Source organism: Heptranchias perlo, chromosome 3, assembly GCF_035084215.1.
Source record: "Heptranchias perlo isolate sHepPer1 chromosome 3, sHepPer1.hap1, whole genome shotgun sequence".
Classification (NCBI taxonomy): Eukaryota; Metazoa; Chordata; class Chondrichthyes; order Hexanchiformes; family Hexanchidae; genus Heptranchias; species Heptranchias perlo.
This window is the reverse complement of record NC_090327.1, coordinates 52286380-52304451: the sequence shown is the minus strand read 5'-3', so window position 1 is coordinate 52304451 and position 18072 is coordinate 52286380. Positions and strand designations below refer to the sequence as shown.

The 18072-nt window shown below is 54.0% G+C and overlaps 1 protein-coding gene across 2 annotated transcripts in view; it reads left to right on the top strand.

Annotated features, from left to right (window-relative positions):
* Nucleotides 1-18072, top strand: part of smchd1 (structural maintenance of chromosomes flexible hinge domain containing 1) — a 217336-nt gene that overhangs the window by 5046 nt on the left and 194218 nt on the right. The window contains exon 1 of one of the 2 annotated variants that reach the window (XM_067979694.1): nucleotides 115-294. The exons of the other annotated variant lie outside the window; for it this stretch is intronic. Within the exon in view, the coding sequence (XP_067835795.1) occupies nucleotides 193-294 (102 nt within the window). The 5' untranslated portion in view covers nucleotides 115-192. Of the gene's footprint in view, nucleotides 1-114; nucleotides 295-18072 lie in introns of those variants that run through there. 2 annotated transcript variants of the gene reach the window in all.

Here is an 18072-nt window from a genome sequence, read left to right as displayed (position 1 = left end):
TGAGGCGGTGTTGTGGCGGAAGTGACGCAACAGCCTCCTTCAAACCAGGCGCCGGGTGCTGGATTTGAGCTCGACGTCTGTGAAAATGGCGGCGGTAGCGGTCGAGAGCGGAGGAGCGGGAGAGCAGCGGCAGGTGGTGGCTTCGCATTCCACGGCCGGTGGCAACGCGGACAAGGACAGGAACAGAAGAAGATGGTTTTCATCTTCGATCGTCGCCTCGGAGACTCTTCCGAGAAATGTTTGGACCTCAGCAACTGGAGCACGTACGCGGAGTTCAAGAGCGCCGTCTGTCAGGTAAGGAGATTGGGGGCGACCAGGGGACCACTACCACCAGAGGCGGCCTCCGCACTCACCGGAGCGTCGTCAGACCCAGCGCTCCCGGGAAGCAAGGGCCCGGCCCGGCCCGAGCTCGAGCTCTGCGGCTCGTGGAGGGGTTTCACCTCCACAGGTGTAAACGAGAGGTCCGGGCCGGTCGGCGGGGATGTTCCGCCACAATTTTGAATTGAACTTGTTTTACATTATCCGCCCGACGGGGCGGGCTGAACGGGCGACATTGCGCAACTTTAAGATGGAGGTGAGGAGTTGGCGCGCTATCCAGGCCCCGAGCAACCGCGGGAGCCTCGAGTGCGCAGCCCGCACTGCGGTCCTTTACTTAACGGTTCGGGTCACCTCCCCCAACAATCAGCACATGGGGATGAGAGTGGAGGGACCAGGGTCTCCGGGGGGGGGGGGGGGGGTGCGCGATTTAGCTCGTCCATGGTTATCTATTTCAAACTGTCAGCAGGCGTCAACGCGGCGTAGGAATTTGTGTTCTCCTCCCCCCCCCCCCCCCGTATTTGTGTTCTCCCCCCCCCCCCCCGTATTTGTGTTCTCCCCCCCCCCCCCCGTATTTGTGTTCTCCCCCCCCCCCGTATTTGTGTTCTCCCCCCCCCCCCCGTATTTGTGTTCAACCCCCCCCCCCGTATTTGTGTTCTCCCCCCCCCCCCGTATTTGTGTTCTCCCCCCCCCCCCCGTATTTGTGTTCTCCCCCCCCCCCCCCGTATTTGTGTTCTCCCCCCCCCCCCGTATTTGTGTTCTCCCCCCCCCCCCCCCGTATTTGTGTTCTCCTCCCCCCCCCCCCCCCGTATTTGTGTTCTCCTCCCCCCCCCCCCGTATTTGTGTTCTCCTCCCCCCCCCCCCGTATTTGTGTTCTCCCCCCCCCCCCCCGTATTTGTGTTCTCCCCCCCCCCCCCCGTATTTGTGTTCTCCCCCCCCCCCCCGTATTTGTGTTCTCCCCCCCCCCCCCGTATTTGTGTTCTCCCCCCCCCCCCCGTATTTGTGTTCTCCCCCCCCCCCCCGTATTTGTGTTCTCCCCCCCCCCCCCCGTATTTGTGTTCTCCCCCCCCCCCCCCGTATTTGTGTTCTCCCCCCCCCCCCCCCCCGTATTTGTGTTCTCCCCCCCCCCCCCCCGTATTTGTGTTCTCCCCCCCCCCCCCCGTATTTGTGTTCTCCCCCCCCCCCCCCCGTATTTGTGTTCTCCCCCCCCCCCCGTATTTGTGTTCTCCCCCCCCCCCCCCCCGTATTTGTGTTCTCCCCCCCCCCCCGTATTTGTGTTCTCCCCCCCCCCCGTATTTGTGTTCTCCCCCCCCCGTATTTGTGTTCTCCCCCCCCCCCCCGTATTTGTGTTCTCCCCCCCCCGTATTTGTGTTCTCCCCCCCCCCCGTATTTGTGTTCTCCCCCCCCCCCGTATTTGTGTTCTCCCCCCCCCCCCGTATTTGTGTTCTCTCCCCCCCCCCCCGTATTTGTGTTCTCCTCCCCCCCCCGTATTTGTGTTCTCCTCCCCCCCCCCCGTATTTGTGTTCTCCTCCCCCCCCCCCCCGTATTTGTGTTCTCCTCCCCCCCCCCGTATTTGTGTTCTCCTCCCCCCCCCCGTATTTGTGTTCTCCTCCCCCCCCCCCGTATTTGTGTTCTCCTCCCCCCCCCCCGTATTTGTGTTCTCCCCCCCCCCCCCCCGTATTTGTGTTCTCCCCCCCCCCCCGTATTTGTGTTCTCCCCCCCCCCCCCCGTATTTGTGTTCTCCCCCCCCCCCCCGTATTTGTGTTCTCCCCCCCCCCCCCCGTATTTGTGTTCTCCCCCCCCCCCCCCGGTATTTGTGTTCTCCCCCCCCCCCCCCGTATTTGTGTTCTCCCCCCCCCCCCCCCGTATTTGTGTTCTCCCCCCCCCCCCCCCGTGTTTGTGTTCTCCCCCCCCCCCCCCGTGTTTGTGTTCTCCCCCCCCCCCCCCCGTGTTTGTGTTCTCCCCCCCCCCCCCCCGTGTTTGTGTTCTCCCCCCCCCCCCCCCCCCGTGTTTGTGTTCTCCCCCCCCGTGTTTGTGTTCTCCCCCCCCCCCCCCCGTGTTTGTGTTTCCCCGTCCCCCCCCCGTGTTTGTGTTCTCCCCCCCCCGTGTTTGTGTTCTCCCCCCCCGTGTTTGTGTTCTCCCCCCCTTCCCCCCCCCGTGTTTGTGTTCTCCCCCCCCGTATTTGTGTTCTCCCCCCCCGTATTTGTGTTCTCCCCCCCCCGTATTTGTGTTCTCCCCCCCCGTATTTGTGTCTCCCCCCCCGTATTTGTGTTCTCCCCCCCCGTATTTGTGTTCTCCCCCCCCGTATTTGTGTTCTCCCCCCCCCGTATTTGTGTTCTCCCCCCCCGTATTTGTGTTCTCCCCCCCCGTATTTGTGTTCTCCCCCCCCGTATTCTGTGTTCTCCCCCCCCGTATTTGTGTTCTCCCCCCCCGTATTTGTGTTCTCCCCCCCGTATTTGTGTTCTCCCCCCCCGTATTTGTGTTCTCCCCCCCCGTATTTGTGTTCTCCCCGCCCCCGTATTTGTGTTCTACCCCCCCCGTATTTGTGTTCTCCCCCCCCCGTATTTGTGTTCTCCCCCCCCGTATTTGTGTTCTCCCCCCCCCGTATTTGTGTTCTCCCCCCCGTATTTGTGTTCTCCCCCCCGTATTTGTGTTCTCCCCCCCCGTATTTGTGTTCTCCCCCCCCGTATTTGTGTTCTCCCCCCCCGTATTTGTGTTCTCCCCCCCTCCCGTATTTGTGTTCTCCCCCCCCGTATTTGTGTTCTCCCCCCCCGTATTTGTGTTCTCCCCCCCCGTATTTGTGTTCTCCCCCCCCGTATTTGTGTTCTCCCCCCCCGTATTTGTGTTCTCCCCCCCCCGTATTTGTGTTCTCCCCCCCCGTATTTGTGTTCTCCCCCCCCGTATTTGTGTTCTCCCCCCCCGTATTTGTGTTCTCCCCCCCCGTATTTGTGTTCTCCCCCCCCGTATTGTGTTCTCCCCCCCGTATTTGTGTTCTCCCCCCCCGTATTTGTGTTCTCCCTCCCCCCGTATTTGTGTTCTCCCCCCCGTATTTGTGTTCTCCCCCCCCGTATTTGTGTTCTCCCCCCCCGTATTTGTGTTCTCCCCCCCCGTATTTGTGTTCTCCCCCCCGTATTTGTGTTCTCCCCCCCCCGTATTTGTGTTCTCCCCCCCCGTATTTGTGTTCTCCCCCCCCGTATTTGTGTTCTCCCCCCCCGTATTTGTGTTCTCACCCCCCCGTATTTGTGTTCTCCCCCCCCGTATTTGTGTTCTCCCCCCCCGTATTTGTGTTCTCCCCCCCCGTATTGTGTTCTCCCCCCCCGTATTTGTGTTCTCCCCCCCGTATTTGTGTTCTCCCCCCCCGTATTTGTGTTCTCCCCCCCGTATTTGTGTTCTCCCCCCCGTCTCCCCCCCCGTATTTGTGTTCTCCCCCCCGTATTTGTGTTCTCCCCCCCCGTATTTGTGTTCTCCCCCCCGTATTGTGTTCTCCCCCCCGTATTTGTGTTCTCCCCCCCCGTATTCGTGTTCTCCCCCCCCGTATTGTGTTCTCCCCCCGATTTGTGTTCTCCCCCCCGTATTTGTGTTCTCCCCCCCCGTATTTGTGTTCTCCCCCCCCGTATTTGTGTTCTCCCCCCCCGTATTTGTGTTCTCCCCCCCGTATTTGTGTTCTCCCCCCCGTATTTGTGTTCTCCCCCCCCGTATTTGTGTTCTCCCCCCCCGTATTTGTGTTCTCCCCCCCCGTATTTGTGTTCTCCCCCCCCGTATTTGTGTTCTCCCCCCCCGTATTGTGTCTCCCCCCCCGTATTTGTGTTCTCCCTCCCCCCCGTATTTGTGTTCTCCCCCCCCGTATTTGTGTTCTCCCCCCCCGTATTTGTGTTCTCCCCCCCCCGTATTGTGTTCTCCCCCCCCGTATTTGTGTTCTCCCCCCCCGTATTTGTGTTCTCCCCCCCCGTATTTGTGTTCTCCCCCCCCGTATTGTGTTCTCCCCCCCCGTATTTGTGTTCTCCCCCCCCCGTATTTGTGTTCTCCCCCCCGTGTTTGTGTTCTCCCCCCCCGTAGTTTGTGTTCTCCCCCCCGTATTTGTGTTCTCCCCCCCGTATTTGTGTTCTCCCCCCCCGTATTTGTGTTCTCCCCCCCCGTATTTGTGTTCTCCCCCCCCGTATTTGTGTTCTCCCCCCCCGTATTTGTGTTCTCCCCCCCCGTATTTGTGTTCTCCCCCCCCGTATTTGTGTTCTCCCCCCCCGTATTTGTGTTCTCCCCCCCGTATTTGTGTTCTCCCCCCCCGTATTTGTGTTCTCCCCCCCGTATTTGTGTTCTCCCCCCCGTATTTGTGTTCTCCCCCCCCGTATTTGTGTTCTCCCCCCGTATTTGGTTCTCCCCCCCGTATTTGTGTTCTCCCCCCCGTATTTGTGTTCTCCCCCCCCCGTATTTGTGTTCTCCCCCCCCGTATTTGTGTTCTCCCCCCCCGTATTTGTGTTCTCCCCCCGTGGTCCCCCCCCGTATTTGTGTTCTCCCCCCACCCCCGTATTTGTGTTCTCCCCCCCCGTATTTGTGTTCTCCCCCCCCGTATTTGTGTTCTCCCCCCCCCCCGTATTTGTGTTCTCCCCACCCCCCGTATTTGTGTTCTCCCCCCCCCGTATTTGTGTTCTCCCCCCCCCGTATTTGTGTTCTCCCCCCACCCCCCGTATTTGTGTTCTCCCCCCACCCCCCGTATTTGTGTTCTCCCCCCACCCCCGTATTTGTGTTCTCCCCCACCCCCCGTATTTGTGTTCTCCCCACCCCCCGTATTTGTGTTCTCCCCCCACCCCCCGTATTTGTGTTCTCCCCCACCCCCCGTATTTGTGTTCTCCCCCCACCCCCCGTATTTGTGTTCTCCCCCCACCCCCCGTATTTGTGTTCTCCCCCCACCCCCCGTATTTGTGTTCTCCCCCCACCCCCCGTATTTGTGTTCTCCCCCACCCCCCGTATTTGTGTTCTCCCCCCACCCCCCGTATTTGTGTTCTCCCCCCACCCCCCGTATTTGTGTTCTCCCCCCACCCCCCGTATTTGTGTTCTCCCCCCACCCCCCGTATTTGTGTTCTCCCCCACCCCCCGTATTTGTGTTCTCCCCCCACCCCCCCGTATTTGTGTTCTCCCCCCACCCCCCGTATTTGTGTTCTCCCCCCACCCCCCGTATTTGTGTTCTCCCCCCACCCCCCGTATTGTGTTCTCCCCCCACCCCCGTATTTGTGTTCTCCCCCCACCCCCCGTATTTGTGTTCTCCCCCCACCCCCCCGTATTTGTGTTCTCCCCCCCACCCCCCGTATTTGTGTTCTCCCCCCACCCCCGTATTTGTGTTCTCCCCCCACCCCCGTATTTGTGTTCTCCCCCCACCCCCCGTATTTGTGTTCTCCCCCCACCCCCCGTATTTGTGTTCTCCCCCCACCCCCCGTATTTGTGTTCTCCCCCCACCCCCCGTATTTGTGTTCTCCCCCCACCCCCCGTATTTGTGTTCTCCCCCACCCCCCGTATTTGTGTTCTCCCCACCCCCCGTATTTGTGTTCTCCCCCACCCCCCGTATTTGTGTTCTCCCCCCACCCCCCGTATTTGTGTTCTCCCCCCACCCCCCGTATTTGTGTTCTCCCCCCACCCCCCGTATTTGTGTTCTCCCCCCACCCCCCGTATTTGTGTTCTCCCCCCACCCCCCGTATTTGTGTTCTCCCCCCACCCCCCGTATTTGTGTTCTCCCCCCACCCCCCGTATTTGTGTTCTCCCCCCCACCCCCCGTATTTGTGTTCTCCCCCCTCACCCCCCGTATTTGTGTTCTCCCCCACCCCCCGTATTGTGTTCTCCCCCCACCCCCCCGTATTTGTGTTCTCCCCCCCACCCCCCGTATTTGTGTTCTCACCCCCACCCCCCGTATTTGTGTTCTCCCCCACCCCCCGTATTTGTGTTCTCCCCCCACCCCCCGTATTTGTGTTCTCCCCCACCCCCCGTATTTGTGTTCTCCCCCCACCCCCGTATTTGTGTTCTCCCCCCCACCCCCCGTATTTGTGTTCTCCCCCCACCCCCGTATTTGTGTTCTCCCCCCACCCCCCGTATTTGTGTTCTCCCCCCACCCCCGTATTTGTGTTCTCTCCCCCACCCCCCGTATTTGTGTTCTCCCCCCACACCCCGTATTTGTGTTCTCCCCCCACACCCCGTATTTGTGTTCTCCCCCCACACCCCGTATTTGTGTTCTCCCCCCCACACCCCGTATTTGTGTTCTCCCCCCACACCCCGTATTTGTGTTCTCCCCCCACACCCCGTATTTGTGTTCTCCCCCCACACCCCGTATTTGTGTTCTCCCCCCACACCCCGTATTTGTGTTCTCCCCCCACACCCCGTATTTGTGTTCTCCCCCCACACCCCGTATTTGTGTTCTCCCCCCACACCCCGTATTTGTGTTCTCCCCCCAACACCCCGTATTTGTGTTCTCCCCCCACCCCCCGTATTTGTGTTCTCCCCCCCCCCCCGTATTTGTGTTCTCCCCCCACCCCCCGTATTTGTGTTCTCCCCCCACCCCCCGTATTTGTGTTCTCCCCCCCACCCCCCGTATTTGTGTTCTCCCCCCACCCCCCGTATTTGTGTTCTCCCCCCACCCCCCGTATTTGTGTTCTCCCCCCACCCCCCCGTATTTGTGTTCTCCCCCCACCCCCCGTATTTGTGTTCTCCCCCACCCCCCGTATTTGTGTTCTCCCCCCACCCCCCGTATTTGTGTTCTCCCCCACCCCCCGTATTTGTGTTCTCCCCCCACCCCCCGTATTTGTGTTCTCCCCCCACCCCCCGTATTGTGTTCTCCCCCACCCCCCGTATTTGTGTTCTCCCCCCACCCCCCGTATTTGTGTTCTCCCCCCACCCCCCGTATTTGTGTTCTCCCCCCACCCCCCGTATTTGTGTTCTCCCCCCACCCCCCGTATTTGTGTTCTCCCCCCACCCCCCGTATTTGTGTTCTCCCCCCACCCCCCGTATTTGTGTTCTCCCCCCACCCCCCGTATTTGTGTTCTCCCCCCACCCCCCGTATTTGTGTTCTCCCCCCACCCCCCGTATTTGTGTTCTCCCCCCACCCCCCGTATTTGTGTTCTCCCCCCACCCCCCGTATTTGTGTTCTCCCCCCACCCCCCGTATTTGTGTTCTCCCCCCACCCCCGTATTTGTGTTCTCCCCCCACCCCCCGTATTTGTGTTCTCCCCCACCCCCCGTATTTGTGTTCTCCCCCCACCCCCCGTATTTGTGTTCTCCCCCCACCCCCCGTATTTGTGTTCTCCCCCCACCCCCCGTATTTGTGTTCTCCCCCCACCCCCCGTATTTGTGTTCTCCCCCCACCCCCCGTATTTGTGTTCTCCCCCCACCCCCCGTATTTGTGTTCTCCCCCCACCCCCCGTATTTGTGGTTCTCCCCCCACCCCCCGTATTTGTGTTCTCCCCCCACCCCCCGTATTTGTGTTCTCCCCCCACCCCCCGTATTTGTGTTCTCCCCCCACCCCCCGTATTTTGTGTTCTCCCCCCACCCCCCCGTATTTGTGTTCTCCCCCCACCCCCCGTATTTGTGTTCTCCCCCCACCCCCCGTATTTGTGTTCTCCCCCCACCCCCCGTATTTGTGTTCTCCCCCCACCCCCCGTATTTGTGTTCTCCCCCCACCCCCCGTATTTGTGTTCTCCCCCCACCCCCCGTATTTGTGTTCTCCCCCCACCCCCCGTATTTGTGTTCTCCCCCCCACCCCCCGTATTTGTGTTCTCCCCCCCACCCCCCGTATTTGTGTTCTCCCCCCACCCCCCGTATTTGTGTTCTCCCCCCACCCCCCGTATTTGTGTTCTCCCCCCACCCCCCGTATTTGTGTTCTCCCCCACCCCCCGTATTTGTGTTCTCCCCGTCCCCACCCCCCGTATTTGTGTTCTCCCCCCACCCCCCGTATTTGTGTTCTCCCCCCCACCCCCCGTATTTGTGTTCTCCCCCCACCCCCCGTATTTGTGTTCTCCCCCCACCCCCCGTATTTGTGTTCTCCCCCCACCCCCCGTATTTGTGTTCTCCCCCCACCCCCCCGTATTTGTGTTCTCCCCCCACCCCCCGTATTTGTGTTCTCCCCCCACCCCCCGTATTTGTGTTCTCCCCCCCACCCCCCGTATTTGTGTTCTCCCCCCACCCCCCGTATTTGTGTCTCTCCCCCACCCCCCGTATTTGTGTTCTCCCCCCACCCCCCGTATTTGTGTTCTCCCCCCACCCCCCGTATTTGTGTTCTCCCCCCCACCCCCCGTATTTGTGTTCTCCCCCCACCCCCCGTATTTGTGTTCTCCCCCCACCCCCCGTATTTGTGTTCTCCCCCCACCCCCCGTATTTGTGTTCTCCCCCCACCCCCCGTATTTGTGTTCTCCCCCCACCCCCCGTATTTGTGTTCTCCCCCCACCCCCCGTATTTGTGTTCTCCCCCCACCCCCCGTATTTGTGTTCTCCCCCCACCCCCCGTATTTGTGTTCTCCCCCCACCCCCCGTATTTGTGTTCTCCCCCCACCCCCCGTATTTGTGTTCTCCCCCCACCCCCCGTATTTGTGTTCTCCCCCCACCCCCCGTATTTGTGTTCTCCCCCCACCCCCCGTATTTGTGTTCTCCCCCCACCCCCCGTATTTGTGTTCTCCCCCCACCCCCCGTATTTGTGTTCTCCCCCCACCCCCCGTATTTGTGTTCTCCCCCCACCCCCCGTATTTGTGTTCTCCCCCCCACCCCCCGTATTTGTGTTCTCCCCCCACCCCCCGTATTTGTGTTCTCCCCCCACCCCCCGTATTTGTGTTCTCCCCCCACCCCCCGTATTTGTGTTCTCCCCCCACCCCCCGTATTTGTGTTCTCCCCCCACCCCCCGTATTTGTGTTCTCCCCCCACCCCCCGTATTTGTGTTCTCCCCCCACCCCCCGTATTTGTGTTCTCCCCCCACCCCCCCGTATTTGTGTTCTCCCCCCACCCCCCGTATTTGTGTTCTCCCCCCCACCCCCCGTATTTGTGTTCTCCCCCCACCCCCCGTATTTGTGTTCTCCCCCCACCCCCCGTATTTGTGTTCTCCCCCCACCCCCCGTATTTGTGTTCTCTCCCCCCTGTTCTCTCCCCCACCCCCCGTATTTGTGTTCTCCCCCCACCCCCCGTATTTGTGTTCTCCCCCCACCCCCCGTATTTGTGTTCTCCCCCCACCCCCCGTATTTGTGTTCTCCCCCCACCCCCCGTATTTGTGTTCTCCCCCCACCCCCCGTATTTGTGTTCTCCCCCCACCCCCCGTATTTGTGTTCTCCCCCCCACCCCCCGTATTTGTGTTCTCCCCCCACCCCCCGTATTTGTGTTCTCCCCCCACCCCCCGTATTTGTGTTCTCCCCCCACCCCCCGTATTTGTGTTCTCCCTCCCCACCCCCCGTATTTGTGTTCTCCCCCCACCCCCCGTATTTGTGTTCTCCCCCCCACCCCCCGTATTTGTGTTCTCCCCCCCACCCCCCGTATTTGTGTTCTCCCCCCACCCCCCGTATTTGTGTTCTCCCCCCACCCCCCGTATTTGTGTTCTCCCCCCACCCCCCGTATTTGTGTTCTCCCCCCCACCCCCCGTATTTGTGTTCTCCCCCCACCCCCCGTATTTGTGTTCTCCCCCCACCCCCCGTATTTGTGTTCTCCCCCCACCCCCCGTATTTGTGTTCTCCCCCCCACCCCCCGTATTTGTGTTCTCCCCCCACCCCCCGTATTTGTGTTCTCCCCCCACCCCCCGTATTTGTGTTCTCCCCCCCACCCCCCGTATTTGTGTTCTCCCCCCCACCCCCCGTATTTGTGTTCTCCCCCCACCCCCCGTATTTGTGTTCTCCCCCCCACCCCCCGTATTTGTGTTCTCCCCCCACCCCCCGTATTTGTGTTCTCCCCCCACCCCCCGTATTTGTGTTCTCCCCCCACCCCCCGTATTTGTGTTCTCCCCCCACCCCCCGTATTTGTGTTCTCCCCCCACCCCCCGTATTTGTGTTCTCCCCCCCACCCCCCGTATTTGTGTTCTCCCCCCACCCCCCGTATTTGTGTTCTCCCCCCACCCCCCGTATTTGTGTTCTCCCCCCACCCCCCGTATTTGTGTTCTCCCCCCACCCCCCGTATTTGTGTTCTCCCCCCACCCCCCCGTATTTGTGTTCTCCCCCCACCCCCCGTATTTGTGTTCTCCCCCCACCCCCCGTATTTGTGTTCTCCCCCCACCCCCCGTATTTGTGTTCTCCCCCCACCCCCCGTATTTGTGTTCTCCCCCCACCCCCCCGTATTTGTGTTCTCCCCCCACCCCCCGTATTTGTGTTCTCCCCCCACCCCCCCGTATTTGTGTTCTCCCCCCACCCCCCGTATTTGTGTTCTCCCCCCACCCCCCGTATTTGTGTTCTCCCCCCCACCCCCCGTATTTGTGTTCTCCCCCCACCCCCCGTATTTGTGTTCTCCCCCCACCCCCCGTATTTGTGTTCTCCCCCCACCCCCCGTATTTGTGTTCTCCCCCCACCCCCCGTATTTGTGTTCTCCCCCCCACCCCCCGTATTTGTGTTCTCCCCCCACCCCCCGTATTTGTGTTCTCCCCCCACCCCCCGTATTTGTGTTCTCCCCCCACCCCCCGTATTTGTGTTCTCCCCCCACCCCCCGTATTTGTGTTCTCCCCCCACCCCCCGTATTTGTGTTCTCCCCCCACCCCCCGTATTTGTGTTCTCCCCCCACCCCCCGTATTTGTGTTCTCCCCCCACCCCCCGTATTTGTGTTCTCCCCCCCACCCCCCGTATTTGTGTTCTCCCCCCCACCCCCCGTATTTGTGTTCTCCCCCCACCCCCCGTATTTGTGTTCTCCCCCCACCCCCCGTATTTGTGTTCTCCCTGTGACATCCTGAGGTCATGAAAGGTGCTACATAAACACAAGTTCGTTCTTTACTGAGTTATGATTTAAGTTTTGATTATGGCAGAATTATGATTGAACAGTATATCTCTCTTCTCACTCACGTCTCTGCAACTTTAGAAGGGAGAGGCAGGAGCATTGAATGAGCTAAAAGCAGCATTGGTGGCTACTGAGTCTGGGGCACATGGAAGAATGGCAGAGAAATTAAACAAGTACATTGTGTCTGTCTTCATGGAAGAAGACACAAAAAGCCTTCTAGAAATACTAGAGAACCAAGGGTCTGGCGAGAATGAGGAATAGAAGGAAATTAGTATTCGTAAAAAAAATAGTATTAGAGAAATTAATGGGACTGAAAGTCAATAAATCCCAAGGACCTGATGATCTACATCCTAGGGTTTTGAAAGAGGTGGCTATGGAGATAGTGGATGCATTGGTTATCTTCTTCCAAAATTCTATAGATTCTGGAATGGTTCCTGCAGATTGGAGGGTAGCAAATGTAACCCCATTATTTAAGAAAGGAGGGAGAGTGAAAATAGGGAACTACAGACCTGTTAGCCTGACATCAGTAGTAGGGAAAATGCTAGAATCTATTATAAAGGATGTGATAACAGGACAGTTAGAAAATAATAGGATTTGGCAGAGTCAACATGGATTTATGAAAGGGAAATCATGTTTGATAAACCTGTTGGAGTTCTTTGAGGATGTAACTACTAGAATAGATAAGGGGGAACCAGTGGATGTGGTGTATTTGGATTTTCAGAAGGCTTTCGATGAGGTTGGTGAACAAAGTTAGAGCACGTGGAATTGGGGGTAATATACTGGCATGGATTGAGAATTGGTTAACAGACAGAAAACAGAGAGTAGGAATAAACAGGTATTTTTCAGGTTGGCAGACTGTGACTAGTGGAGTACCGCAAGGATCGGTGCTTAGGCCTGGGTATTCACAATCTATATCAGTGATTTGGGTGAGGGGATCAAATGTAATATTTCCAAGTTTGCTGATAAACAAAACTGGGTGGGGTTGTGAAGAGGCTTCAAGGGGATGTGGACAGGCTAATTGAGTGGGCAAGAACATGGCAGATGGAATATAATGTGGAAAAATGTGAAGTTATCCACTTGAGTAGGAAAAACGGAAATGCAGAGTTTTTTTAAATGGTAAGGTATTGGGAAATGTTGATGTTCAAAGGGACCTGGGTGTCCTTGTACCCGGCCCAAGTAGTAAGAATCTTATAATGTATGCATCACTACAGGCACCTGTATAGACTTGACCTTTGGGTTGCTCTCTGTGTGAACTGCTTGAAAATATATACTGTTTTGCTGGCCCCAGTAACTGGGGAATAACAAATGTGGTTTTCAGATGCTCAAGCTGCAGGAATCTTGGAAAAGTGACTGCATTTTGAGAAACAACACTGAATCCACATCAGCCATCAATTACTGTTGTAGATTTATTGTGCTTTCTGGTTAATTAGCGTCCTTTTGTAAAAGTATTGTAGCTTCTGTAATGGTGCAACTGATGTTTTAGAGGCTACAAATTGTCTACTTCATTACTTTGAAAGGACAATGAAGCAGAACAATTTAAAAGCTACAGTGAATGTCTTCATTACAATTAGTTACCACATTGACTCACCATTTAAAACACTAGTTTCAAGACATGACAAAGGATTCTGCCATTTGTAAAAAGGGCGCACATGTAGCATTTGACTGTTATATTACCAAGGTCAGTACTTGGTCAACTTAATGAAATAAATTACTTTTCTCAGCACCAATATGATTCTGCTTTGTAAAAAGTAGCACTTGCCACTGCTCTTAGGGCCGCTAATTCAATTTCATCAATGAAATTGTTTTACTGCGCTCCAAACTTTGCAACTTACAATTCATGCCAGTCTTCATTGCACCTATTAACCTACAAATCTAAAATTGCCACGTCCACATTTAAAATGCGTAGTCGCTAATGTCAGCCAAAAAGCGATAACCACTAAAACAAAAACGAAGTATTGGAAATCTGAAATAAAAACAGAAAATGCTGGAAACACTCGGCAGGTCAGGCAGCATCTATGGAGAGAGAAACAGAGTTAATGTTTCAGGTTGATGACCTTTCATCAGAACTGGGCGTTAAGCATAGATCTCAGGAAGTGGCGAGAGCAGTGGTTCGAGGAACGCTGCATATCATGGAGATATCTAATTGTGGGTGGATCCGAAACATGAAGGGTGGAATTTAAGTTGGAGCCAGAGACAGTTGTTGAGGAAAGAGATGTGGCTGTGAAAGCGAGTTTTAGTAGATATCTGATCAAACACAAGAAGGGAAATTGATAGCAGTTAAGGTGAACAAGGTAAAAGAGACAAACAGAAATCCCATCGGAGAGAAGAGCAGAACTTCATGGTGGGCATTCGTGGAAGAGAAGTGGCCGTGAATTAAACACTGAAACAAAAGCAAAATACTGTGGATGCTAGAAATCTGAAATAAAAGCAGAAAATGCTGGAGACGAGAGCGAGCGGGGATAAAAGGAGCGGCAGCGAGAGAGACCGACCGCGAGTGGGGATGGGGGAGCGGGTAAAAGAAAAAACCTAAAGTGACATCAGCACCAGGGAAGGAGCTGATTGGTGAGTTTTTTTTGTTGGTTTCTCGTAGGCTTAGCAGTAATTTAATAAATAGAGGCATGGCAGGGCACCTCAGACCCATCGAATGCACATCCTGTCATGTGGGAACTCCAGGGCGTTTCTCTTGTCCTGGACGGCCACATATGCAGGAAGTGTCGTTAGCTGGAGGGAAGGAAAACAACAGTGATAGGGGATTCAAAGTTAGGGGAACAGACAGGCATTTCTGCGGATTTAGACGTGATTCCAGGATGGTGTGTTGCCTTCTTGGTGCTAGGGTCAAGTATGTCACTGAGGGGAGAGGATGAACAGCCAGAGGTCGTGGTCCATATCGGTACCAATGACATAGGTAGAAAGAGGGATGTGGTCCTGCAGGCAGATGTTAGGGAGCTAGGAAAGAGATTAATAAGCAGGACCCCAAAGGTAGTAATCTCCGGATTGCTTCCAGTGCCACGTGCTTGAGTGTATAGAAATAGGAGGATAGAACAGATAAATGTGTGGCTGGAGAGATATCATAGAATCATAGGAAGTTATGGGACAGAAGGAGGCCATTCAGCCAACCGTGTCCGTGCCGGCCACAAAAGAGCTATCCACGTTAATCCCACTTTCCAGCACTTGGTCCGTAGCCCTGTGGGTTACGGCACTTCAAGTGTACATCCAAGTACTTTTTTAAATGAGTTGAGGGTTTCTGCCTGTACCGCCCTTTAAGGTAGTGAGTTCCAGACCCCACCACCCTATGAGTGAAAAAAATTCTCCTCCGCTCCACTCTAATCCTTCTACCAATTGCTTTATATCTATGCCCTCTGGTCACTGATCCCTCTGCTAAGGGAAATAGGTCCTTCCTATCCACTCTAGTCCCATCATAATTTTATATGCCTCAATTAAATCTTCTCTCGGCCTCCTATGTTCCAATCGTTTCTCAGAGCTAAAATTCTCCAGTTCTGGCAACATCCTCGTAAATCTCCTCTGTACCCTCTCTAGTGCAATCACACCTTTCATGTAATGTGACCAGAACTGTACGCAGTACTCAAGTTGTGGGCTAACCAATGTTTTACACAGTTCTAGCATAACCTCCCTGCACTTATATTCTGTGCCTCGGCTAATAAAGGAAAGTATCCCGTATGCCTTCTTAACCATCTTATCTACCTATCCTATCTTCAGAGATATGTGGACATGCACTCCAAGGTCACTTTGTTCCTCTACACCTCTCTGTATCCTCCCATTTATTGTGTACTCTCTTGCCCTCCCTAACGCATTACCTCACACTTCTCTGGATTGAATTCCATTTGCCACTTTTCTGCCCACCTGACTCGACCATTGACATCTTTCTGCAGTCTACAGCCGCCTTCCTCGCTATCAACCACATGGCCAATTTTTTTTATCACCTGCAAACAACTTGATCAAGCCTCCATATTCAAGTCCAGTTCATTAATATATACCACAAAAAGCAAGGGACCTAGTACTGAGCCTTGTGGAACCCCACTGGAAACAGCCTTCCAGTTCCAAAAACACCCATCAACCCTTATCCTTTGCTTCCTGTCACTGAGCCAATTTTGGATCCAACCAGCCATAAGACCATAGACCATAAGAAATAGGAGCAGGTATAGGCCATTCAGCCCCTCGAGCTTGCTCCACCATTTGATGAGATCATAGCTGATCTGATTTTTACCTCAACTCCACTTTCCTGCCTTTTCCCCATATCCTTTGACTCCCTTGCTGATCAAAAATTTGTCTAACTCAGCCTTGAATGTATTCAATGACTCAGCCTCCACAGCTTTTTGGGGTAAAGAATTCCAAAGATTCACGACCCTCTGGGAGAAGAAATTCCTCCTCGTTTCTGTCTTAAATGGGTGACCCCTTATTCTGAGACTATGCCCCCTAGTTTTAGATTCCCCCATGAGGGGTAACATCCTCTCAGCATCTACCCTATCGAATCCCCTCAGAATCTTATCTGTTTCAATAAGATCTCCTCTCATTCTTCTAAACTCCAATGAGTATAGACCCAATCTGTTCAATCTTTCCTCATAAGACAACCCTTCCATACCCGGAATCAACCTAGTGAACCTTCTCTGAACTGCCTCCAATGCAAGTATGTCCTTCCTTAAATAAGGGCACCAGAACTGTATACAGTACTCAAGGTGTGGTCTCACCAGCACCCTGTACAGTTGTAGCATAACTTCCCTGCTTTTATACTCCATCCCCCTAGAAATAAAGGCCAATATTCCATTTGCCTTCCGGATTACCTGCGGCACCTGTATGTTGACTTTGTGTTTCATGTACGAGGACACCCTTATCCCTCTGTAACGCACCATTTTATAGTATTTCTCCATTCAAATAATATTTTGCTTTTTTATTTTTCCTCCCAAAGCGGATGACTTCACATTTTCCCACATTATGTTCCATCTGCCAAATTTTTGCCTATTCGCTTAATCTGTCAATATCCCTTTGCAGACACTTTGTCCTCATCGCAACTTGCTTTTCCACCTATCTTTGTATCATCAGAAAATTTGGCCACAAGACACTGTTCCTTCATCCAAGTCATTGATATATATTGTAAATAGTTGAGGCCCCAGCACTGATCCCTGCGGCACCCCACTAGTTACAGATTGCCATTTTGACAATGACCCTTTTATCCCGACTCTTGGATCCTTTCTCTTGGATCCTGTGGGCTTTTACTTTTTTGACCATTCTGCCATGTGGGACCTTGTTAAAAGCCTTGCTAAAATCCACGTATACTACATCAAACGTGTTAGCCTTATCGACCCTCCTTGTTACAGCCTCAAAATTCAATCAAGTTAGTCAGACACGACCTTCCCTTAACAAATCCGTGCTGACTGTCCTTGATTAACCCATGCCTTTCTAAGAAAGAAAAAGGGTGGGGCTGCCAAATCTAGAGCCCCTGGATGACAAGGAGCATACACGGTAAGATGAGGCAAAGAAAGGAAGCTGATGTCAGGCACCAAGAGCTCAATACTACAGAATGCCTAGAGTATAGAAAGTGTAGGGGTGAAATTAAAAAGATTAGGAAAGCAAAGGGAGGGCATGAAAAAATACTGATAAGTAAGATGAAGGAAAACCCAAAGATGTTTTATAAATACGTAAAGAGCAAGAGAATAACTAAGTAAAGAGTACGACCTATTAGGTTACCTTTTGGTCTCTGTGTGGAGGCGGAAGATGTGGGTATGGTTCTTAATGAATACTTTCCATCTGTCTTCACAAAAGAGGGGGATGATGCAGGCATTGTAGTTAGGATAGCATAGTGAGAGAGAAAGTATTAAAGGGATTAGCATCTTTGAAAGTAGATAAACCGCCAGGCCTGGATGAAATGTATCCCAGGCTGTTAAAAGAAGTAAGCGAGAAAATAGTGGAGGCTCTGACCATCATAAGAAATAGGAGCAGGAATAAGCCATATGGGCCCTCGAGCCTGCTGCTCCATTCAATCAGATCATGGCTGATCTTCGACTCAAACTCCACTTTCCTTGATTCCCCTCGAGTCCAAAAATCTATCTATCTCAGCCTTTAATATATTCAGTGACTCAGCATCCACAGCCATCTGGGGTAGAGAATTGCAAAGATTCACAACCCTTTGCGTGAAGAAATTCCTCCTCCTCTCAGTCTTGAATGGCTGACCGCTTATCCTGCGACTATGCCCACTAGTTCTAGACTCTCTAGCCAGGGGAAACTATCTCTCAGCATCTACCCTGTCAAGTCCCCTCATAGTCTTATGTTTTATTCTTCCAAACTCCAGAGATTATAGGCCCATTCTACTCAACCTCTCTTCATAGGACAACCCTCTCATCCCAGGAATTAATCTAGTGAACCTTCGTTGCACTCCCTCCAAGGCAAATATATCCTTCCTTTGGATAAGGAGACCAAATCTGTATGCAGTACTCCAGGTGAGGTCTCACCAAAGCCATTTACAACGGTAGTAAGACTTTCTTACTCTTATACTCCAACCCCCTTAACATACCATTTGCCTTCCTAATTGCTTGCTGTACCTGCATGTTAACTTTGTGATTCATGTACAAGGACAACCAAATCCCTCTGACTAATAGTTCTAGTCTCTCACCTTATGACTTGTAGCAGCAAACATCGATGGTAAAGTTGTGTTCTTTCTCCCAGTTCTGCCTCACCTAAGAAAAGTACCAGGTAGCTTATTGTTGGCATTTGATTCCATTTCTTTTCGATGTTATAGACATACATAATGTACTTTTCAACCTAGTGTCCAACTCACCATGAGTAATGCCTTGAAATATCAGTATACTAAATAGCAATAA